Genomic DNA, 22285 nt, shown 5'->3' on the forward strand with positions numbered 1-22285 from the left:
ATTCCTAATTCTGGGATGACAGTCAGGGTTCTGTGGCCTTTACATACACACACGGCACCTCCAGCTTTTATACGCATGCATCTATGACGCCCTTCACTTACACAACCAATTCTTGTCATTGTATTAGGAATTCACTATCAATGCTAATCAAGAACTTTCTCTTCATCTTTAATTTTTACACACCAGCAACAGACCGATTGAAAAATAAAAATTTCCATCCCCAATTTTGGGAGCATCCTACAAATCACTAACGAACACCTACAAAGCACTAACGTCAAAGGGTTATTTTTACCCGGCAGAATTAACGGACCGATGGTCTGGAGAGCCAGGATGAAGGCAGCCACCCACGCACGTGTCAGGCCGAGAGGAAACCAAGTCCCACGGGAGAGCTGACGGAGGATGGAGTGCAGGGAAAGGGCTGCAACTGCATTTCTGCCTCACGTTTCTTTCTCATAAAGCATTTAGCGGAAAAACTGGGAGAAAAAAAAAAATTGGACTTAATCCATCAGTGTTTCTTAAAGACGCAAATGGGTTCTCCTGGGAAGCCCGGAGAGGATGACGATCGCGTCTGCTGTAACGTAAGACTGAGCGACCCATTTTTTTCCCCTGCAGAGAAGTTCTTTTCCACAGAGAAAAGTGCCTTTATGTAAAAACTAGTGTGGATCAACAACTAGCTTTTAATTTTTACATTTTTCTTACCGCCTTCCCTACTCTGAAGACAAAGATTTCATTTGAGGTTCTTTTTGAAAAAAAAAAAAAAAATAGAAACAACCTAGTAATAAAAAGAGTTTACTGACAAATACGAATGCCTCAAGAAGTTCACTCTTTCATTCTTTAAAATCCCAATGAAGTTCTCATCCTAGGATTTCATTGTACGTTCTGACTCTGGGAACTCTTCGCTTTGCTCTGAGACAGGTCAGTCCGAGAGCAGACACCCACCTCTCGTTGCTGTCCACTGGCCCAGGGTTTGCTTGGTGAGCAGGTCATTTTGATTAAGGATAAACTGAAATTCACAAAGGGCAAAGTGTACATAGCTGATCCATTAGAAGTGAAATGCTAAGCTTTGGACCTTCACGTGGAAGTCTTCCCAGGGGAAGAAAATCGAGTGTACCTTGGACCTACCCCCAGGGTCAAAGGCTAAAACTTGAGTGCGCACTGCAGAACATGGAAATCAAAAATTGAAATGTTAGTACCTTTTGTTGAAAAATAAAAATCCCACCCCACAAAACTATAATAAGATAACCTGGATTCAAAACCAGTAACTACAAATGCTTATCAGGCAAAGGAAAATCTAGTAAGAAAGAGAGCCAAGATGAGAGACTAAAAGTCTTCCTCTGCCACACGGTGAAATGTTGGACCCTTAGATTGTAGTGACAGGAAACAGAACCAAGCCCGAGAGTGAGGGGATCCTTTTCCGAGCTACCAGTGCAAAGGCTCTGTGCCTTCTTTACTATGCTTCTCTGTGTTCATCTTTCTCCAGATGATACATGAGGACTGAGGCTCTAAGCGAGGGAGAGAGGATCATACTGCACTCGAAGTACCATGTGTGTATACACCTTAATCTACATGGCAAAGATACTAAAATCACAGTCAAGGAAAACTGAAAATTTAATTCAGAGTTGCTAAAATTCATCTAAATATCTGGTCCACTCATTCATGGTGTTTCCTCCTTTTGACCAGTTATTTTCAATGTCTGGAGTCTCCTCTCTGTGCTATAATATCTCCAAGAGTGGGGAGGGGAACCCATGTGTGCCTGCGCCTTACCCCAAAGGTGGCCCAATGTGAGGATCAATGAGTGAATTTTTGCTATGCTTCTGGGGCCATTGGCTACTAGGTACCCTGTAAGTACAATGCATTTTATTATGGAATAACACAAGGATTTGTGGTTTCTCAAGTGGAACACAGCATTTTTTAATGGTCTCACTGAAAAGGCCTGGCACATTGGAAATATGTCAAAATTCATCTAAATATCTGGTCTACTCATTTTGTGGTCAAAAACACTCCATTATTCTGACTTCTTCTTAGTTGGAGGTTAAGTATGAATCTGTTTCAGTGAGAAGACTGTCCAAACTGAAGCAGTTTGCCACCTGAATCCTTTGTTACCATGTCAATATGAGAGTATTTTGTATAAAGTAATAAAAAATAAACGTGCCTGGAAAAATGCTAAGTTTCAAACTAGCCACAACTTTAGAGCTATGTATTGAAATTATGCAATAATATAATTTATTGACTTACAACAAGTATTGGTTTTTAAGACACTGTGTATTTATTTTTTGGGTAGTGTAAAAGATCGGATAATCGTTTCCAAATTTGGCTGAAATAGATATGATAAGTAAATAGAGAAAATATTTCTCAATCTTATGCTACATCATTGTACCATACACAATATAAGTACATCAGATTCTTAACCTTGATCACATTCAAATCAACACTGATGGAAATACTGTGAGAAGAAGTTAATAGCGTGACAGAAAATCTGTAAACATGCCTGTGACATTATTCTTCTGTCGATTATACCACAATATACAATCAAGAAACACATATAGCAACTAAAAGGGGTAATATCTAACAACATGTAATTTTTTAAGACCTAAAACAACCTGCTATGAAATTATCAACAAAGAAAAAGACTTCTTGAAGAATTAAAGACATTCTTCATTGAGATTGTTCTTTAAACCTTTACGACTTTGCCCCCATTACTCTGACCCCCGCATTATTAGATGGTCAGTTCCGGGTCAGAGGTGTTATCCACACTTTCTGTTCAATGAAAGACACTTGGAAATGTGGTAACATCAAGAGGTGACCAGACTTGCTGTAGTCCACCTCCTCATTTCACTGACAGTCTGAAGCCAGATTACCTTCTACATTTCCTTGGAGTCCCAATATTCCCAATCTTATAGAACAAAACAAAAGTGAGCATATTAGTGGAAGACTTGCTCTTTCAATTGTAAATGTTTTTCATTGGTAATGTCCACAATTACACTTTAAGAGCCAAGGTGTGAGTCCTGTCTATGAGTGTGTATTGTGTGCATGTCTGTGTCTGTGTGTGCATGCATGTGTATTTGCATACCCATATGTGGGCTCACGTGCATGCCCACACAGCACTTATAGTCATATTCTCCTTGACTGAATATGCAAATCCATCCTGTTTTGAATGAAATGAGAATTCAGCTTTTATACAAATAGCCAATCTTAGCCATTTATTCTTTTCTCCAAAGATATGCAGGGTACCTGATTCCCTAAATTCTGACAAAAGCCAACTGTTACCTCTGTAACATTGAGTTGCACAAGATTTGTTTAAATACTGAGGACATTCTAGACATCTTATCAGATTATCAAATTCTGTTTGTGCTTCAAGGAGATGTCTGTGTATGAACTACTCGTTCTCAGCAACCCTTGTTCCTCACGGCCCCATCCAACCTTCTAGATTTCAACATCTGAGCAAATTCCTCATTGTTACATTAGCTGAGTTTTTCTTTTGTTCTGTCATCAACAACTGTGTACTTAGAGTGAAGAAGACGACCATTACTTGCAAGAGTTTTATTTTGCTCTTGGAATGTTGATGGCACTTCCTCTGTGGACAAGATCTTTTACTAGAAAGGGAAGAAGTGGCTGAAAGGAAGATTGGTTCATAATAATGAACCGAAGGAACAACAGATCTGGAGGCTGCGTGGACATGGGACTCACAGATCCCAAAGCTTCAGAAGGTTACTCTGAGCACACTGCCCAGAGAGAAACTTTCCAAACTCATTTGCACTCCAGTCACTTGGGGGTCTTGTTAAGATACAGACTCAGATTCTCTAAGTCAGGTGGGGCCTGAGTGGCTACATGGCTAACAAGCTCCTGGCTGAGGCTGATGCTGCTGGTCTGTGAACCACATTTTGAATAGAAAGGGGCAAGTGCCTTCCAATAAAAAAATTCATGGCAATAATAGCCTCAGCTCCATCTGTATATGTTCTCACAACTGTTAGTTTCCGATTCATCAAATTCATGCTACACAATTAAATCTACTGGGGAAAAAAGGCGAAAATGAAATTATTATATTTTGTGAGAACAGAATCTCCTCGTTCCATTTTCTGTATTACTAGACAGCCTCCAGTATATATAACATTTTTTTCTGCTTAAAAAAAAGAGAGATTTTTAAAGCAATGTTATAAGTGAATACTGAATCGCATTTCCAGTCTTGGTCATAATAATGTCTTTGATACTTGGACTGAATAAATACCTTATATTACAGCTGATATCTCTATAGAAAAAATGCATTTTTTTCTCGCTGTCAGCATCGCTGAATGTCTCTGTCCACTCATCAAGACACTTGTGCAATTGCCCTACACCAATTCTTCGAAATGTAGCCAGCCCCATTTTAGAAAATTTGAATTTTGAGAGTTTGTTTCAGACAAACAGGTACCCTCTCAAAGGCAGATTCTTGTTCAGCTACTAGATCAAAGGAAAAGATCAATTTTGCACATCTGTGCCATTTTTGTTTTTTGTTTTTAGTGCTTCCATATGTTTTTGTTTGAAGGAAAGTCGGATATGGAAACAGCTGCTGAGAGAAGGCCAGGCCACGGCCCTGCCATCAGACATTGCTCTGTTGTAACAAGAGAGTTCTCAGTTCCCTCTCCCTCTGATCCTCCTGCCTGTACTTTTCCTCCAGTTTCTGCTTCTCCGAATCCGCGCAGTAAAACGTGCAATCGAGGCTCTTCCGGATCTGTTCAAACTGACTGAAGTCAGCCACGTACTTTCCGTTTTTGGAGAGAGAGACCACAGGCACAAACTCAAAGCCCCAGTGGATCTCCTCCGGGATGTAGGATGTGCGGCTCTGGCAGACGGCGCTGGTGGACTCCACGGTGGCGTTGAGTAGGACCACAAGTTCAAAGTCCTTCTCCTTCAGGTTCTGGGGCGTGAGATCTCTCAGGGGGCTGGCCTCATCCAGCACGTGGTAGAATGTCAAGGGCAAAATGAGGAAGGGGCTCTCCGAAGAGGAGTCCACGTGGAATTTGACAGTGGCTTGGTTGAGGAGGATCCGCTCCCCTTCCTTGGTGACGTGGGTCTGGAGGAGCTTGCCGGAAAGCTGGCACTGAATCAGAAGGCTCTTCCTCATGTTGGCCACCTGGATTACCAAGCACAGCTTCCCATTCTGCTTGGTGATGACAGCGCAGTGGCTGAACTTGATGGTCTCCGCCCGCTTTTTGGGTCTGGCGATCTTGGCCAGGAAGGTGCCTGTGATGAAGATCTCAATCAAGGTCGTGATGACCAGCTGAGCAACCAGCAGGAAAATGGCATGAGGGCATTCCTCTGTGATGGAGCGGACGCCATAGCCAATGGTTGTCTGGGACTCGAGGGAGAAGAGGAACGCTCCCGTAAGTGAGTCCACTTTCATGATGCAGGGGGTGTGATTTGAAATAGGCCCCTCTGGTTCTAAGTCCCCGTGAATAAAGGCGATGGCATAGTAGATCACTCCAAAAAGGAACCAGGTCATCACGAACGTGGCAGCAAACAGGGTGAGTTTGTATCTCCACTTCATGTCGATCACCGTCGTCCACAAGTCTTGGAGGTAGAGTAGGTATATGCCGTCCACCTTGTCAATTCTCACATTGCTGTGCCCACTCTTGGACATGACTCGGGGTCTATGGGTCTTGAGTCCTGCTCCCGCTGTGTGCTTTACCAGGGGAGCACTGGACACACTAAGGTGAATTGAGTCCATTGTCAGACTCTTGGGATCACCTAAGGAAATGACAGAGAGACAGTTTGTTACTGTCATAGGTGGTAGAACATTCAGAAAAAGGATAAAAATGTGCGTAAGTATAAATGCATATGGACATATAAAAGAAAAGAGACTTCTGAAGGTGTAACTAATCGACTTGAACTTGAGGAAATAAGGAGCATAGACTCTGGAGACAAGCAAACGTGGGTTCAATGCTGACCCTCCGGTTTATTTGCGGGGAGCCAGGATAAGCTGTTTAACCTCTCTAGACCTCAGCTCCTTAATCTGTAAAATGTGAATAAAGCCTACACCTCAGGGCTTTTTGATGGTTAAATGAGATAATGGCTATAAAGTGCCAAAACAGAGCATTGCAATTAAAAAACAATGATAATCTTTCTTTTGTGATATCACACTCATCTGCATCTACCCCAGAGAGCATTATGAATGTTTATGTATATTCAACTATCACAGGTTTCCAGTTACACAAAATTTAAAAATAAGTTGACTGAGATCAGTACGGGTATAACAAAAATTTAGCATACATAAGAAAGTTCTTGATAAGCAATGGAAAATACTAACACAATCTTTTAAACTTGGGTGGTATTAACAAAATGTTTTAAAACTTACTCTCTTGCATGACATTCCCTATAATAGCAATTTATTTTTCCCCTAATCCAGTGAATAATTTAGAATCTACAACCTCTCCCTGTCTTGATTACATTGGAAAAGGCTAAGTAATCCAAAACCCAAACAAACACAGTGAATAATTAAGCTTGATTAATAGTTTAATCGATATGCTGGTTATTCTTAGAAGTGCTATCAATACACCGTATTAGGTGTGACATTCAGGCACAGCACACAAATGCTGCCTTACTTCTTTAGAACTAAGCAGAACTAGCATAGGAATGTATTTTGAAGAGTTCATGAGAAAGTAAACAAGAATGGGCATCAGTGTAGCACAGCAGACTTACCAGGAAGAAGCGCCAGGCCTCCACGCTGAGCCCTGGTTCACACACAGGAACAAGCTGGGCATGAGGCCACCTAGCATCTTATAGTACCTGCCTGGTGACTGAGATAAATGACCCCTACATTCCTTGAAAAGATAATGGAAGTGATTACGGGGAACTCTACCTGGTTGGCATGTTTTTTCCCTACCTCGCTATATTTTTTAAAAAAACCAAAAAACAAAACAAAAAAAAATACAACCCCCCCTATAAAAAGGAACTGGTTTGCAGAGTTCTGTGATTCATGCAATAATCTTTGCTGTTAGAGCAGCATTACTGCCCAATAGGAGTTTTAAAAATAACCCTATGGGCAAATCCCTTCAAGGAAAGTGAAACTGCAGCCACCGCAGGAGGACCCTGAGGAAGCAGGGGCCTGTGGGCTCTTTAATTTTCCTGTTATGTTATCAGGAGTGTGCCATTTACTGAATGCTCTCTGAAATGAACTGTTGTTATCATATTTTTTCTTGGAAAGGAAAGTCACTTTATAAATTTTCATTGCAAAAATGGGGCACGAGTTATTCAGAATTTATTTTGCTCTTTGACGCCTATCCCATTAACTTCATGATCTATTTAAAAGAAAAGTACAGGGTAGAGTTGGTGAGCAAGGGTCTTAGGGGACCCTCAGCAGCACTGTCAGTGACCAGGAGGAAAGGGAGCAGGGCGAGAGTCTGGAAATAGTGCCATGCTGGCACACCAAGTGCAGAGCAGGGCTCCGAACTCCAGCACTGTGAGACAAGTGACTGCATGCTCTCTAAAAAGGGGGGAAAAGGGGAAAAAAAAGAACTGCCAGGGGAAAGTGCATGCCATTGAAGCCACTGAAATGGAAAAAGAGGCTTAAGTTTCTGAGGGTGGATGACACACAGACGTCCTCGGGCGCGCGCAAAGCTAAGTCTCTGCCGCCCGCCAGCTTCTGGGGCACTCAGCCCTGTCTACGTGAAGGCAGTGCCACGAAGCTTCTGTTTCAATCTCTCTCAGAGGGGCAGTGGGCCAGCGGGGGCTGAGCTGGGTCTGTCTCTTCCTTTGCATTCTGCGCGCCTAGAGTTAGGTTCCCACGTCAACAGCGCCTCCTTATCAGAGGTAGGTGGTCATAAGTGGGGGACGAAGACAGGGCTTCTGCCCTGGTCTTGGGTTTAGCATCTCTGTGAAAAAGAGCAGCGGGTGGAAAGTACGCTGAGGGTGAGCACCCTGTGCCCTCAGAATGCTACTACCTGGTCACTTACTCAGCAGCTCAGACGCCGTCTTCTTCAAGGCAAATGGACTGTCCCTGCGCCCCTTCACCCACCTGGCGACCATGGGATTCTGCGACTGCCTGAAAGAAAGGAAGAGGGACATGTGGGGTTCACAGGTGTTTATCCAGAAACCGACCTGGTGAAGCTGACCCTTAACAAGTCCCCAGGGGCGGGGGCCCCAGCATGCATTTCCAAACCCTGGTAATCTGGCATGGTGCCAGAATCAAGGCTCAAGGCGTGTTTCCAGGATTAAATTGATGTCTCAATCACAGCCCTCACTGTGGAATTCCCACCCTCTGGAGGGAGTTCAATCGTAAAACAGCCTGGAAAGAGGGTTAACCTACCCCCATTGAGGCCCACTGTCAACTGACAGGCAAACAGGGAGGCAGGAAGGGGAAGTGCAGAGGAAGTAAACAGTGAGGACTGGAAGGGAAGAGTCTAGAATATTTTTACCGCCTGTGGAAATGCATTATTATTGTTGAGTCATAGAACATTAGAGCTGAAAGGATTGCCAAAGCCAAAAGCATCTGACACACGAGGAGACCCAGGAGGCTGGAGCAACCTGTCTTCATTGCAGAGAGGGTTCATGGCAGGAAAAGGGGGTCCAGTGTCTCTAGAGCAGTGATTTTCAACCTTTTTTTTTTTCATGGCACAAACACACACTAATTACTAAGGTCAGTGCCCCTGACAAAATACAACCATTTTCATCTCATGGCACAAATAAATTAGTTACTAAAGAAGAAGAGGTCAGGGCCCCTTTTTCTTTAGTAATTAGTTTATGAGTGCGTGAGAAACAAAGGTTGAAAATCACTGCTCTAGAGGCTCAGCCAGCATTCTCAAACATTGAAACTCCAAAGTGCAACGTAACCTGTTTAAATTTAGGAGGTTCTTTTACATGTAGCTTTTCGGAAAGATGTCTTCCTAAGCTAAACACACACACACACACTCCACATATTTTATTTGTCTTACACAAAGAAGCATACATACCCTTTTTGCTTCTTTTCTAATCCTCTCATGATTGTAAATAATTACAATCTTTTGCCATTTATTGGTCCCAATTATCAACCTCCACAGCCTCTCCTACACTTGATTCTCCCCGGGTGCTAGTATGTTTGGCAAACAACCTCTGTGCTCATCATTGCTCTGTTAGGATTGAGTATCAATCCTACTTGTCTGCCTGCTCTATCACTCACGTTTTGTCACATGCTCTGAATGCATTGTATTTTATTCCTCAGCACACTTCTTCGATGAAATTTACTTCATTGTTGATAGAAACTCTTATTCCATATAATTTTATGTTACTGCCCCCCCCCCCCGGTTATTCTGCAATCTACCTGGTTCCACTAAAATGTTAAGGAAAAGTAAGAGTCTACCAAAAGCTAAGGATGGAAAAATGATGAAAGATATTCTCTGCTAATCTCCCTTCTCCGATCCCACAAAGAAGCCATATTCCATACAAACCACTCGTAGTTTTCTTTAGATTCTGGAAATCATATGTATTGCTCCAGTTTGCATTATGTTATTCCAACATGTGGGTGGGATTATAACTTTTAGAATTGTGGTATCTTTATTGAAGCCCTTGAAATTATTAAATGGAGAGGTCAGTATTACTATCTCACTTCAAACCTAACAAAATATACATGGCATGAAACCATGTGATGCTTATGCTGTGTAGCATTTGTTCTCTGGAGATAAAGGAGAGAAAAACACATTTTGGAAACAGAACTAAATGGTAGGCACATTGTAAAAGATAATCAGCTCTGTGGAGAACTACACTCCCAGTGTTGGGGATGAAACTATGGGGATGGACAAATGGAAACCAAGCTCCCATCACCATCCTCAGGGAGGTAAAACATTCTACCAGAAAGAGGCTTGTTTCAGAATGGATGATCGAAGGAATCAACCGAAGTGAGCCGAAACACATCATCCTGTCAAGGAGAAATCAAGCCAGAAATGGCCAGAAAGCCATTGACCAATGAGAAGAAAGAGAGATACAAATAATAAGCATGAATATTGTCAGAAAAGAGCCAAAAGTGGTCCAAAGAGGAAAAGATGCCTATGAGTATTAACAATGGCAATGACAACATAATGGACTCAAACAGGTAATCAGAATAAAGTTTCAGATTAATAACAATTGTCATTGCCATAAATAGATCATCATAATCACAGGCCATGTGTCAGCCCCTGGTCTAAGGGCTTTCCCTGGGTGAACTTAACTCTCACACACCAACCTTGTGAGGCAAGTGCCACCATTATCTCCATGAGGAGGGAACAGAGGCACAGGCAACAACTGGTATGTGACCAGAGAGAAGATCCTGTGCCCACACTGGCCACTACCCTGACACAGGTGCTCAAGCTTTATTGGCATCAGAACCACCTAGAAGGCTCAGAGGTTCTGATCCAGTAAGTCTGGGGTGGAACCCAAGAATTTGCATGTCTGACAACTTCTCAGGTGATGCTGCAGCTCCAGGAACATAAGAACCACCACGCTGGGACATACGGGTTAAATGATATCAAATTTCCCCTCCTCACTTCCTCTTAGCACTCTGAAAGAGAACTACTGCGCACAGCCATTGAAATGCCTCTTTATTAGTTCTTAGAATGTCTAATCTATACCATCTTTATAGAAGAATGCCAACTACCTAGTGTGCCAGTGCTAAGCATTAACTTTTTAAAGTATTAAAGTTGTTTTTTTCCTAGTACTACAACACTGATACTGTCTAAAAACCTAGAGCTCTGTTGAGTTAGATTTTGGAAGTTTTTAATTTGTCAGTCCTAGGAAAAGCTTCATTCTCTGTTCTATGGTGGGCTGATAGTATTTGCACCTGCAGAAAAATAACTAATAGGAACTTGGGAAGGCAGCAGGTTCTGAAACCCAAAGTGTCTCAGGCCTCAAGTGAAGTCATCCTATGTTCCTTCAAATGGGCCAGTGAGACATGGAGGGAGGGGACACAGGTCACTACGACTTTGGGTTTTCAGAATTAGAATTCGAGGGGATCTGACTTTAAAGCTGTATAAAAGTTGTGAAAAGTTGTTTAAGAAACCTTCTTGCGTGTCATATATTTCTGACAGAACAATTTTTTGGAGATCTTTTTCTTTCTTTTTTGGCTGTGATTCTGAAATACCTGGATTAAATTTCACTTCAAGGATATACCGGTTTAAATATTAAGTAGTAAAAGAAATGCTTGACAAGAGTGTATTTGGGGTTCACTGAACTCAAAAGGCTTAGAAGTATTAAGAATAAAATCAGTGAGGCTTAGCTATCCTCTCTGTGGATCCTGTGACTGTGGCCACGAGAGCCCATGGGACCTCTGGGCTTGGCCTCCTGCCACGTTCCTCCCTGCTCTTCAAAGCAGCCCAGGACTGGCTTCCACGGCTGGTCTGACTGTTCTTAATCCACTTCTTGACTTCATCTATGTCAGTTGAGGACATGAATGGCTTTGTCCGAGGCCCTTATACCTTCCGAGGGGACCTCGGAAGCACACATACTCACTGAAAAAGCAGGAGGTGGCCAAAGCTGACTCAGCCTATTCCAAAAGGTGGCTCTGCGGCTTTTACCTGCTGGGGAAATTACTCCATCTGCAAACCCATTTCTTCCCTCAGGCCATGGAGGACTGAGTGTGGCTGGGAGGGTGACAGCTGCTAGTAGGCCATGGTATTGATCATTGTTCTCCATGAGGATTGTACTAATCAGAGGGGAAACACCAGATGAGATGACGACAAATTCATGACCCAGTTTACTCTGTCCTAAAGGCCCATGTTATGAAGATATAAACTTGGACCTAATTGGCAGAGCTGTGGTCATGTTTGTTGTTGTTGACTGTTTGTTGCTGCCAGTTACTGGCTGCCAGGCTCTGCTGGGTCTATCCCTAGAATTCCTTCCTGGGCTTTCCCGTGGGGGAACAGCTTTCACCCTTTTGTGTCCGATGTGATCATGGGACTGCTTTGGCCAATGTTGTGTGAGCCGCAGTGACTCACATCACAGTGGTGGCGTGGCACAGTTGTGGGCGAGGCTCCAGTTGGGCTGTCCTTTCTTCTGGGGAGTGGGAGGAAAGGGACACAAGGAGCTGAACTACAATGGAACCAAAGCTGACTTGTGACACAGGTAAGAAAAACCTCCTGTTGCTGTGAGCCATTGAATTCTTGGAATCGTTTGTCACTGAGACAGAGCTTTGGGAAAGCCTGGCCACAGACACACCCTTTCTACATGTTTTTATACCTTAGGATAGTAGATCTGAAAGGTACTATATTGAAAAAAAAAACAACATGTAGAACCTTCAAACATCCTTACTGTAAACCCTAACTCTTGGTCTATGACTGAACACAGAAAAAAAAATAGGAAGAAGGAGAACATAGAAAATAAATAAAACGTTGAATAGTTTTTCCTCATTAAATTCTTCTAAATCAATATTTAAATTTATCTCCACAAGACAGCAATTCAGGGCAGGTATAAGGGCCTTAGATAGCACGACTTTAATATTCTGTGAAGCAAAAGCCCTTGATTAAGGATGTTGTGGCCTCAGAACCTATGGCGATGGACACACTGGGCAGTGCTGGGGGCAATTATCATCACGCCCTTGCTAGCTTTCATTTGAGAAGGGGGCACTCAAAAGGCACCACACACATTTCAAAGGAGTTATAGATGGTATTCTGTTTAACCCTTCTCTTTAATTTGCATTGAAAGGACATTAAGCTTGAAGAGATAATTCACACATGTTCTTGAAGTTAATCCGTGGAGGACAAGGTTGACAAGCCAGACCTGTCTGTTTCCATTGCTGTGCTCCTCTCTAACCACTGTCGTCAGATTTACTCATGTGCACTACAATACAGCGTAAGTACGTTCCTGCTCATTATGTGTTAGTATCCATTATAGGTACATAGCTGTAATTGATTTATTGTTTTATAGATGTGCTGCTATTATTCCTGAATTCCAGGTGATGAAAGTGTAATAGTCAAAGAGAGGACAGCTAATCACAGGGTCTGAGCCCTGGGTCCATGCTTCTCACTTCTATACCACTAGTTCTCCAAGTTCAGAAAGCATTCAAATTACCTGAAGTTCTTGAAGCATGCATGGCTGGGTGCCACCATGAGTTTCTGATTTAGTAGGTCTAGAGAGGGGCCTGGGAACCCACGTTTCTAATAAGTTCCCAGGTGATGCTGATGTTGCCAGTCTTGAGACCACACTTTGAGGGTATGAGCTACATTATTCATCTCTTAATGAATTATATAGACCAATGTTTTTCAACCGTCAGTTCGCAGACCGGTGCTGGTCTATGAATGAGTTGAGTTAACCATCTTGATGCTGTATGAAGATTATAGACCCAAGGAGAGAACTTTGGAGAGTTCTAATCTAGTCTAAATGGCACTTAATATCTGGGGGAAAAGAGAATCAAAAAGAGTGATTTGTTCAAGGTCACTGAGCCAGAGGCAAGGTTAATTTATTTTATAGGCAGATACCTCTCTTGGCTGTCATGAAATATCCTGAGATGAGCTATCCATTTATTGGACACTGAAGATAGGGCAGCATAGAATAGGGGAACCCCCAAGTGCAGCATCAGCACTACTTGGAGTTCATTAGAAATGTCAGTTCTGACCCTGGTCAGACAGCTTAGTTGGTTAGATCATTGTGCTGAAGCACAGAGGTTGCCAGTTCAATCCTAGTCAAGGGATTGAACATACAAGAATCAATTAATGAATGCGTAAGTGAAACAACAAATCAATGTTTCCCTCTCCCTCACTCTCCCTTTCCCTCTCTCAAATTAATTTAAAATTTTTTAAATGCTGGTTCATAAGTCCCACACTTGAGCTACTGAATCAGAATCTCTCTCTAAAAAGAAAAAGGAAAAAAATCTCTTAGTGTTGGCCAAGAACCTGTGTCTTACAAAGAACCCAACTTCCTGAAGGCTTCTTTGGCTAGTTTGCCTGTGATGGCTTGGTGAATTGACGAGGTCTTTCTCTTGTCCTATTACCTACTGGAAAAGCAACAAGTACCCATTTTAAAACAAACCCCCCATTTTGCATTGCATGGGAGTATCTAATAATCCAATTTGCCTCTATGGTCAAATATTTAGCCTTTTTCCTATGCTTCCATTCCATTATCATTGTTCTGAATTCCATAAGCACTAAAAAAATCCCTTTCCGTCTCTAAATGTGGTTTGCATAGTTATACCCTTGACCCCTCAATGCAGTCTTTCTAAATTTTTTCATTCCATAGAACATCAACCTTTCTCCACTCAGCAAAGACAAGTTCAAACAGATACTGAGTTCAACGGGAGACTCGTTTTCCATTTTCCATGGCAAAGAATCTGAGCACCAGAATAAGTCAGAGGTATCATTTGCTGAATATTTTTGTAAAGACAGTTTAATTTCAGGCCCTTTATTTGAGAGAGAGTTGGCTAACCCAAATAAAACATTATACATCTGTCTGTTGTTATAAGTGACCAACTTCAGCTGAACGTTATTACTTAATAACAGCTCACTTTCCTATAGAGCAAGAATGTGTAGCAACTGAAGAGCAAATGGAAATTTCCTTTGGTTTACCACCCTTGGTCTCTCCGTGCTCCAACATGCGAAGAACTTGGTAATAAGCATATTCTCCCCTCTAATCACAGCATGGCTTGGACATGCATTGTTGTGAGATGACTGGTAAAACAGGAAAACTTATGTCTGAGAGGGGGGAAAAAAAAAGCAGCACACGACTAACTGGATTGTGTTAGTCTCCGAAATGCAATGCTCCAGATTTTCTCTTCAGGGAAGAGATTGCTTTAACTAGCTCATAGAATCTTGTCTGGATTCGATCAAATGCAGTACAGGAAAGATAGTTCAAAACTCTGCCGTTTAGATAAGGGTGTGTGAGCTCATCAGCTGTAACCTGGAACACGTCAGGATGGAAGGCATCTGTTTTTGCAGATGGTGCTTAGAGCAACAAGGCTTTCACTTAGTGTTTTCCTATGTAATGAAACTTCAAACTTAGAGCATTAACAAAGGAAGAGAACGACAGGAAGCAGGCAAGGATGCCATCTTCTCTCACGCTCATTGTTGTGCTGGAAAGTGGCTTGAGACAGATTATTGATATTTTTTTTACAAGGCAGTAATATATAATTTGAACCATCTTAAAGTGATTTTCCCCTAAATAAACCTCTTACTCACTAAGACAGTGAATGCACCACCTTTAAGCACTCATACCTTTCTCTATCTCATATTTACAACTTTTTATGATGATAAAGGCATATAAATATAGAAAGTATCACTTTCTAGAGAGACGTATCGACTTCAGGCTGGCTTGTGTCTCTGGTTTCAGTCTGACTACTCTGTCTTCTGTTTGAAATGAATTGGAACTATCGGTCTCTACTGGTTGATGGTTAATGGACTGGGTGTGATTCACCTGGAATACCACAGGAGAGTTCTTCTCCTTGGTGATTTCTATGCTCCTTATTATTATAATTGGAATCTCATCCCAGAAAAGGGAAATTACGACTTTTGCTTGATTTGGAGCCAAGTTATTTAACAATGAGACGAGTGTCAAAAGGTTTTGAAATTCAGTTTCACTGTCAGCCTAAACTCTGACCACATTTCTTTGATACAGAACTGGGTATCACAGGATCTCAGGGAACACTGCTAAGACCAAAATTCTTGGCCTGTGGTCAATTTCCTTTAAGGACGGGCAATGTTTCCAAGTTATCCGCTTGTCCTGAAGTTGGAAACATAGATGCTTTGATTGTGGAGTGATAATAAGAAAATTTCAAATTTCCAAAGACTTCCTTTTGCATTCATTCAAAGTCTGAGACCTTTGGAAGAACTAACATTCGTTAGTAAGCAGCGTAAGAAAACATGTTCTTACCATCTGTAGTTAATTAGCTAGAGGACTGTTCGCCCAACTCTGGTGTTTTCAGGGTTGCCAGGGAAAATACAAGATGCCCAGTTAAACTAAATTTCCAATGGACAGCAACAAATTGTTTAGTACCAGTTATGTCCCAAGCAGTATTCAGTATACACTTGACACTAAAAATTATTTATTGTTTGCCTGAAATCCATCTATATAGGTACTCTACAGATACAGCACAGATTTGCTAAATCTGGCATCCTTAGGAAAGAGCAAGTTTATGCTCAAGAGTAGTTCAGGAGGTCAAAAAACTTAAAGATCAAGTTTAATGTGCAGACATTCTGAGAAGAATAGTAATCCCGATTTTCTCCGTACTAGGAGCCCTAAAAACAGATATTGCCGTTGTGGGCAGACAGGGCAGCCTCTGCATGCACAGTGCACCTGAGGCACGGGGAACCGGGTAAGCCAGCCTCATCTGAATATTTTAGCCTGGGGTTCTCGGCCACGATTGTGTTGTGGTCCTTTTTAGCAGACTGGTAATGTGTCTGAATGCTTTCTCAGTTTAAATAGATAGAAGCAAAACTACGGTTACAAAGGACACCAGTCATATTAAAACGCACTTGGTAAATATTTAAAAAACAAAACAAAATTGTGCTTCTTTTCAAGCATTAATTGGTACGAGCTAGCAATTTGAAGGTGTGATGACTGGAAATATTAAAGACCTCCCAGGCAGCTGCAGCGTAGTGTGACATACTGTGATGTCTCCTATGACGAAGTGGCAGGGGGCTGCTGTGGTTGTACTGTGTTACACACTCAGAGTAAAAAAAAAAGGACACATTTTACTTAGAAGTGATTGAGGAAAACCGGTTTCTATTGTTTTCCATCAGAGATCACAGATCCTCCTGAATTCTACTCCTGATTTCTGCAGGCTCCGTGGACCTGGGCTCACACCCTGCTGGGAAGGAGACTTCTCCAGGACACTGTCCCCATAATGTCACAGAGATCAGCCAACCTACCAGATCCTTCCTGATCAATCTCCCCTTAGATGCTCTCGTGACAGTTTTTAACAATTAGCCTTTCAGATACTGTTTTTCTGTACGAAGAGTAGGGATACTTCACTATTAGAAGCACAGCTAATTCCCTGTTTACAGGACATTGCCATATTACCACTAGAGTGAACAGCGACCATCACCCTGGTGCTGACATATCTGCCCAGGGGAGACATTCCAACGGCCCCTCCTCTGGAATTAGTGGTACCGTTCCTTCTTACATGCAGACAAAGGAGGAAATAACAGCTGGGATACACACGTGATCCCCTGTCTTCACAGCCAAAGCATGTTGCATTTCTTAGAATTGGGAAGCAGGAATTTTATTGTTAATATACTATTCAGTCCCATGCAACATTAAATCACCATGGTTTCATTATAATCTTTACCAGGAAAAGAGAGCTTACTTATCCAGAGAATAGTCACTCAGACAAGGACCCCACATAAATTGCCCAGCAGCCTCCTCTGCCGACAGGGTAAATCCTGAGCCCCTTTTGCAAGGTGGAAGACACTGCGAAGCCCTGGCTCCCCCGCCTCGTCAGCCTGTTTCCTTCAGGACTTAGCCTGGGAGTGTACTTGCCTTTTCCCAAATGTCTCCATGCCTTCCCAAAGGTTGTCCTCTCCCCTTCTCAGTCAACCCACATGTCCTTTAAAAGTCAGGTTGAATATTAGCTCCTCTGTGCTTAAAAAAAAAACCCAAACACTTCTTCAGAGGCAGTATGGTATAAAGGTTAAAAGAGTACAGGGTCCTGCTTCTATTAATGGTAGCTGTACGACTTTGGATAACTTACTTAACCCCTCTGAGACTCAGTTTACTTATCTTCAGAATAGTGCTAATAAGAATTCTTGTGCATGATGGGATTGTGTGAAGTCAAAATATGATATATGCAAAGCACCATGAAACTCATCATTATATGAGTTAGCTATTCCTATTGTGTGTTTACAATAAACAAAACACATAAAATAGGACTTACAAAACGGAAATGACATTCACCACAGATGAGAGCAGAGGGGTAGTAATGTGGTAATAGAAAGTTCTTGGAGAGATGACGTCAGAGTAATGGCGGGGTAGGAAGCGATACCGATAAATCTCCCCCAAAACTCAACAAGATCTTCAACCAGAAACAGAAAAACCTATACTTGGAGCTTCCAGATGCTTCGCAATACACCCAAAGGTATGATTGAGTGAAAAATTGGCTAAATATATAACCAAACCCCGAAGGAAATAGGGAGTAAGAAATGCTCCGCCTTCCTCACTAACCTAAACAGGGCGGCTTTCTCTGGTAACTGTGAATATAGAAACTGAGGCGGGCAAAGGGGGTGAATACAAACGGCCGAACCAGGCTGTGGCACGGAGATCCAAGCCGAGGAAAATCTGATCCTGTGGCAACCCGGGCAATACAAGCTAACACTCGTGCCAAACCCAAACAAAGAAAGACAAGCGGCGCGGCCATTTTACCCGGTCTCCTGGTTGGTGCGCAGTTAGTGGGCGAGAGATTTCTTCCTAGGCCCCGGGAGTCAGTGCCCGTGTTGCCCCACGGAGAGGCAGGGTCAGAGGCCTTTCTGTGGGCTGAGGGCAGAGTCTCTGGGCAGCCCCAGCGCCCTGGGAAAGCCACGCACGGGAGGGAGTGAGAACTAATTCCAATGGTGGAGATTTTCCTTGCCGAGGGTGTTTCACTCAGAGGGAAAGCGGCCGGCCTCATATCCTGGTTTGCGCGCGCAGATAAGGAGTGAGCGATTCCTCCGAGTGCCTCGGCAGTGCGCCCGTGTCATCGCACAGAGGGGCAGAGTCAGGGGCCTTTGTGTGGGCCAAAGCGGAATCTCGGGCCGCCCCAGCGCCTTGCAAAAGCCGTGCACGGGGACGGAGCGAGACTCAATTCCAACGCTGCAACTTTTCCCTGCGGTTGTGGGTTTCACTCACTCAGAGCGTGAGACTGCTGGCCGGATATCCTGGTCTGCGCGCGCAGTCAGTGAGTGAGAGTTTTCTCCAAGCGCCCCGGAAGTGGGCACCCGCTTGTGTTACCGGACAGAGTGGCAGAGCCAGAGGTCTGTGAGTGGGTGGAAAGCCCGCCTGATTATGCTAGCAGCTCTGACTGACTGAGCCTTACCCAGAGCCCTGTGCTGAGTGGAAATAGAGTGGGGAGTTGCCAGCTCTTTGAGCCTCTTACTATCCAGGCAGAGGCAGCAGCAACCCCATAGCTGGATTATCAGGCTACTAATTGAGGAAGGAAAGACTAGGAGAAAGGCTCCAGGAACACGGACTCTCTCACTGTCGGAGCCTATAAATGCTAATAGCCTCGACTGCCAACGAGACTAAAGCACAATACATGACATTGCCATAGAGACTTATCAACTGCAAACCTCCACCTGAGCGTGGCAAAGGGGCAAAACCCGGGGTACAGAGTCACCGACCAGGAAGAGGGAGAGAAAAGAAAAAGCAAGAAGATAACCTCTCAAAATCAAGAATAATCTGCAGACTTTATAACCTATCCCATTTTATTATATTTGTTCGTTTGTTTCTCTTATCTTCATTCTTGATACTTTTTTTTTTCCTCCTCCAATTTGGCCGATTAACTCTCTACCGGTCTTACTCTCTCCTCTCCTTGAACTACACTACCCATAAGTGTTACATCTCCCATTATCTTTTCTCTTCTCTTCCTTTCTCTCTATGAGGGTTGCACTCCAAAACCCTTAACTCTCTCTCTCTCTCTCTCCTTTCTTTTTTCTTCTTTTAGTGGTTCCCTCTTTTTTTTTTTCTCTCTCTCTCTCTTTCTTTTCTCCCTCTATATTAGTTTCTTCCTTTTTCCTTTACATCTCCTCTCATTCAAACCTCAATAACAAACAAATTATCTTATCTGGGACTCAAACTTATGTTTGTGACATTTTGGGGGGTTTTTACTTCACCTTTTTAACTCACTAGCAGTGCTCCCATCCCTGGCTCTCCATATTATCTAGTTCTTGTTCCACTAAATACAATAGTAATTTTTTAATTTGTCCCCCCATTTTTCCGTTTTCCTCTTAATCCTCTCATCATAACTCTTAGACAACCAACACCTAAAAGCAAATCATTTTATTCTTGACCCAAATTTTTTCCTTATTTGCTTTTTGTGGGTCCATACGCTCTTTTTTTTCTTTTTCTTTCTTTTTTTTTTTTTTTTTTTTGCCCCTTTATTACTTTTCCCCAATTCAGGCCCTCCATCACAGGCATTGTTTGTTATAATTCACAGTACACCACAAGATTTTATCAAGAAAGAGGGGAGAGGAGAGGAGAGGAAAAAAGGAGGGGGGGAATAATTTCCTTTTTTTTTTTTTTTTTTTTAATTTTTATTTTATTTTATTTTTCTTTATTTCATTATTAATTTTTTTTTAAAAAAACAACTCTTTTCGATTTTTTTTTATTATTTTTTTAAACTTTTTATTCTTTATTAAATCTCATTAATACTATCAACAAAACCACCCTCAGATGCCATTAAGGAAGAGAAAATCGAATCTCATGGATACAAAAGAAAGAGAGGTAACACAGCTAGATGAGGAAAAATCTATGGAGAAAAAATTTAATATATTGGAAACCTTGGAGCTAAATGACAGAGAATTCAAGATAGAAATCCTAAAAATCCTCCGAGATATACAAGAAAACACAGAAAGGCAATTTAGGGAGCTCAGAAAACAACTCAATGAACACAAAGAATATATGTCCAAGGAAATTGAAACTATAAAAACAAATCAAACAGAGATGAAAAACTCAATTCACGAGCTGAAAAACAAAGTAACAAGCTGAGCTAATAGAACAGGTCAGATAGAAGAGAGGATTAGTGAAATAGAAGACAAGCAACTTGAGGCACAACAGAGAGAAGAAGAAAGAGACTCAAAAATTAAAAAAAATGAGATAGCACTACAAGAATTATCTGACTCCATCAAAAAGAATAACATAAGAATAATAGGTATATCAGAGGGAGAAGAGAGAGAAAATGGAATGGAGAACATACTCAAACAAATAATAGATGAGAACTTCCCAAGCCTGTGGAAAGAACTAAAGCCTCAAGTTCAAGAAGCAAACAGAACTCCAAGTTTTCTTAACCCCAACAAACCTACTCCAAGGCATATCATAATGAAATTGACACAAACCAACAGCAAAGAAAAAATTCTCAAGGCAGCCAGGGAAAAGAAGAATACAACATATAAAGGAAGGCCCATTAGATTATCATCAGATTTCTCAGCAGAAACTCTACAAGCTAGAAGAGAGTGGACCCCGATATTTAAAGTCCTGAAAGAGAGGAACTTTCAGCCACGAATACTATACCCATCAAAGCTATCCTTCAAATATGAAGGAGAAATAAAAACAATCACAGATACAGAAAAGATGAGGGAATTTATCATCAGAAAACCCCCACTCCAGGAATTACTAAAGGGGGTTCTCCAATCAGATACAAAGAACAAAAAAAAAAACAGAGCCACAAGTAAAAGCTCCAAGAAGAACACAATAAAACCAAATTTAAACTGTGACAACAACAAAAAGAAAGAGGGGGAGAAGATGGAGATTAACAGTAGCAAAGGACGATGGAGTGCAAAAGTACTCACAAAATAGTTCGCTACAATGAACAGGGTAGGGACCCTTTTCATTATTCAAAGGTAACCACCATTGAAAAAACCACCACAGAAGCACATGAGATAAAAAAGATAGCAACAGTGGAAAGATGTATGGAATACAACCAAATAAAAACAAAAAATAGAAAAACAAAAGAGAAAGATCAAACAAGACACAAAACTAACAGAAAGCAAGATATAAAATGGCAATAGGGAACTCACAAGTATCAATAATTACACTAAATGTAAACGGATTAAACTCACCAATAAAAAGGCACAGAGTAGCAGAATGGATTAAAAAAGAAAATCCAACTGTATGCTGCCTACAGGAAACTCATCTAAGTAACAAGGATAAAAACAAATTCAAAGTGAAAGGCTGGAAAACAATACTCCAAGCAAATAACATCCAAAAAAAAGCAGGTGTAGCAATACTCATATCAGATAATGCTGACTACAATACAGGAAAAGTACTCAGAGACAAAAATGGCCATTTCATAATGGCTAAGGGGACACTGGATCAAGAAGACATAACAATTCTTAATATATATGCACCAAACCAAGGAGCACCAAAATATATAAGACAGCTAGTTATTGATCTTAAAACAAAAACTGACAAAAATACAATCATACTTGGAGACCTCAATACACCGCTGACGGCTCTAGATCGGTCATCCAAACAGAGAATCAACAAAGACATAGTGGCCTTAAACAAAACACTAGAGCACCTGGATATGATAGACATCTACAGGACATTTCATCCCAAAGTGACTGAGTATACATTTTTCTCCAGTGTACATGGATCATTCTCAAGAATTGACCATATGTTGGGCCACAAAAACAACATCAGCAAATTCAGAAAAATTGAAGTTGTACCAAGCATATTTTCTGATCATAAA

At 41.8% G+C, this 22285-nt stretch overlaps 1 protein-coding gene across 6 annotated transcripts in view; it reads right to left on the bottom strand.

Annotated features, from left to right (window-relative positions):
* Positions 1 to 2119: 2119 nt before the first annotated feature.
* The window catches only part of KCNJ15 (potassium inwardly rectifying channel subfamily J member 15), a 52086-nt gene continuing 31920 nt past the window's right edge, over positions 2120 to 22285 (bottom strand). For 2 of the 6 annotated variants that reach the window (XM_066370188.1, XM_066370189.1), the window contains 2 exons: positions 7929 to 8017; positions 2120 to 5724 (listed from right to left, as the gene is read on the bottom strand). In XM_066370188.1, the coding sequence (XP_066226285.1) occupies positions 4577 to 5724; positions 7929 to 8001 (1221 nt within the window). In that variant the 5' untranslated portion in view covers positions 8002 to 8017 and the 3' untranslated portion in view covers positions 2120 to 4576. Of the gene's footprint in view, positions 5725 to 7916; positions 8018 to 17381; positions 17419 to 22285 lie in introns of those variants that run through there. The other 4 variants (XM_066370190.1, XM_066370193.1, XM_066370191.1 and 1 more) reach the window with 3 other exon arrangements.

This window comes from Saccopteryx leptura, chromosome 2 (genome assembly GCF_036850995.1).
Source record: "Saccopteryx leptura isolate mSacLep1 chromosome 2, mSacLep1_pri_phased_curated, whole genome shotgun sequence".
Taxonomy (NCBI): Eukaryota; Metazoa; Chordata; class Mammalia; order Chiroptera; family Emballonuridae; genus Saccopteryx; species Saccopteryx leptura.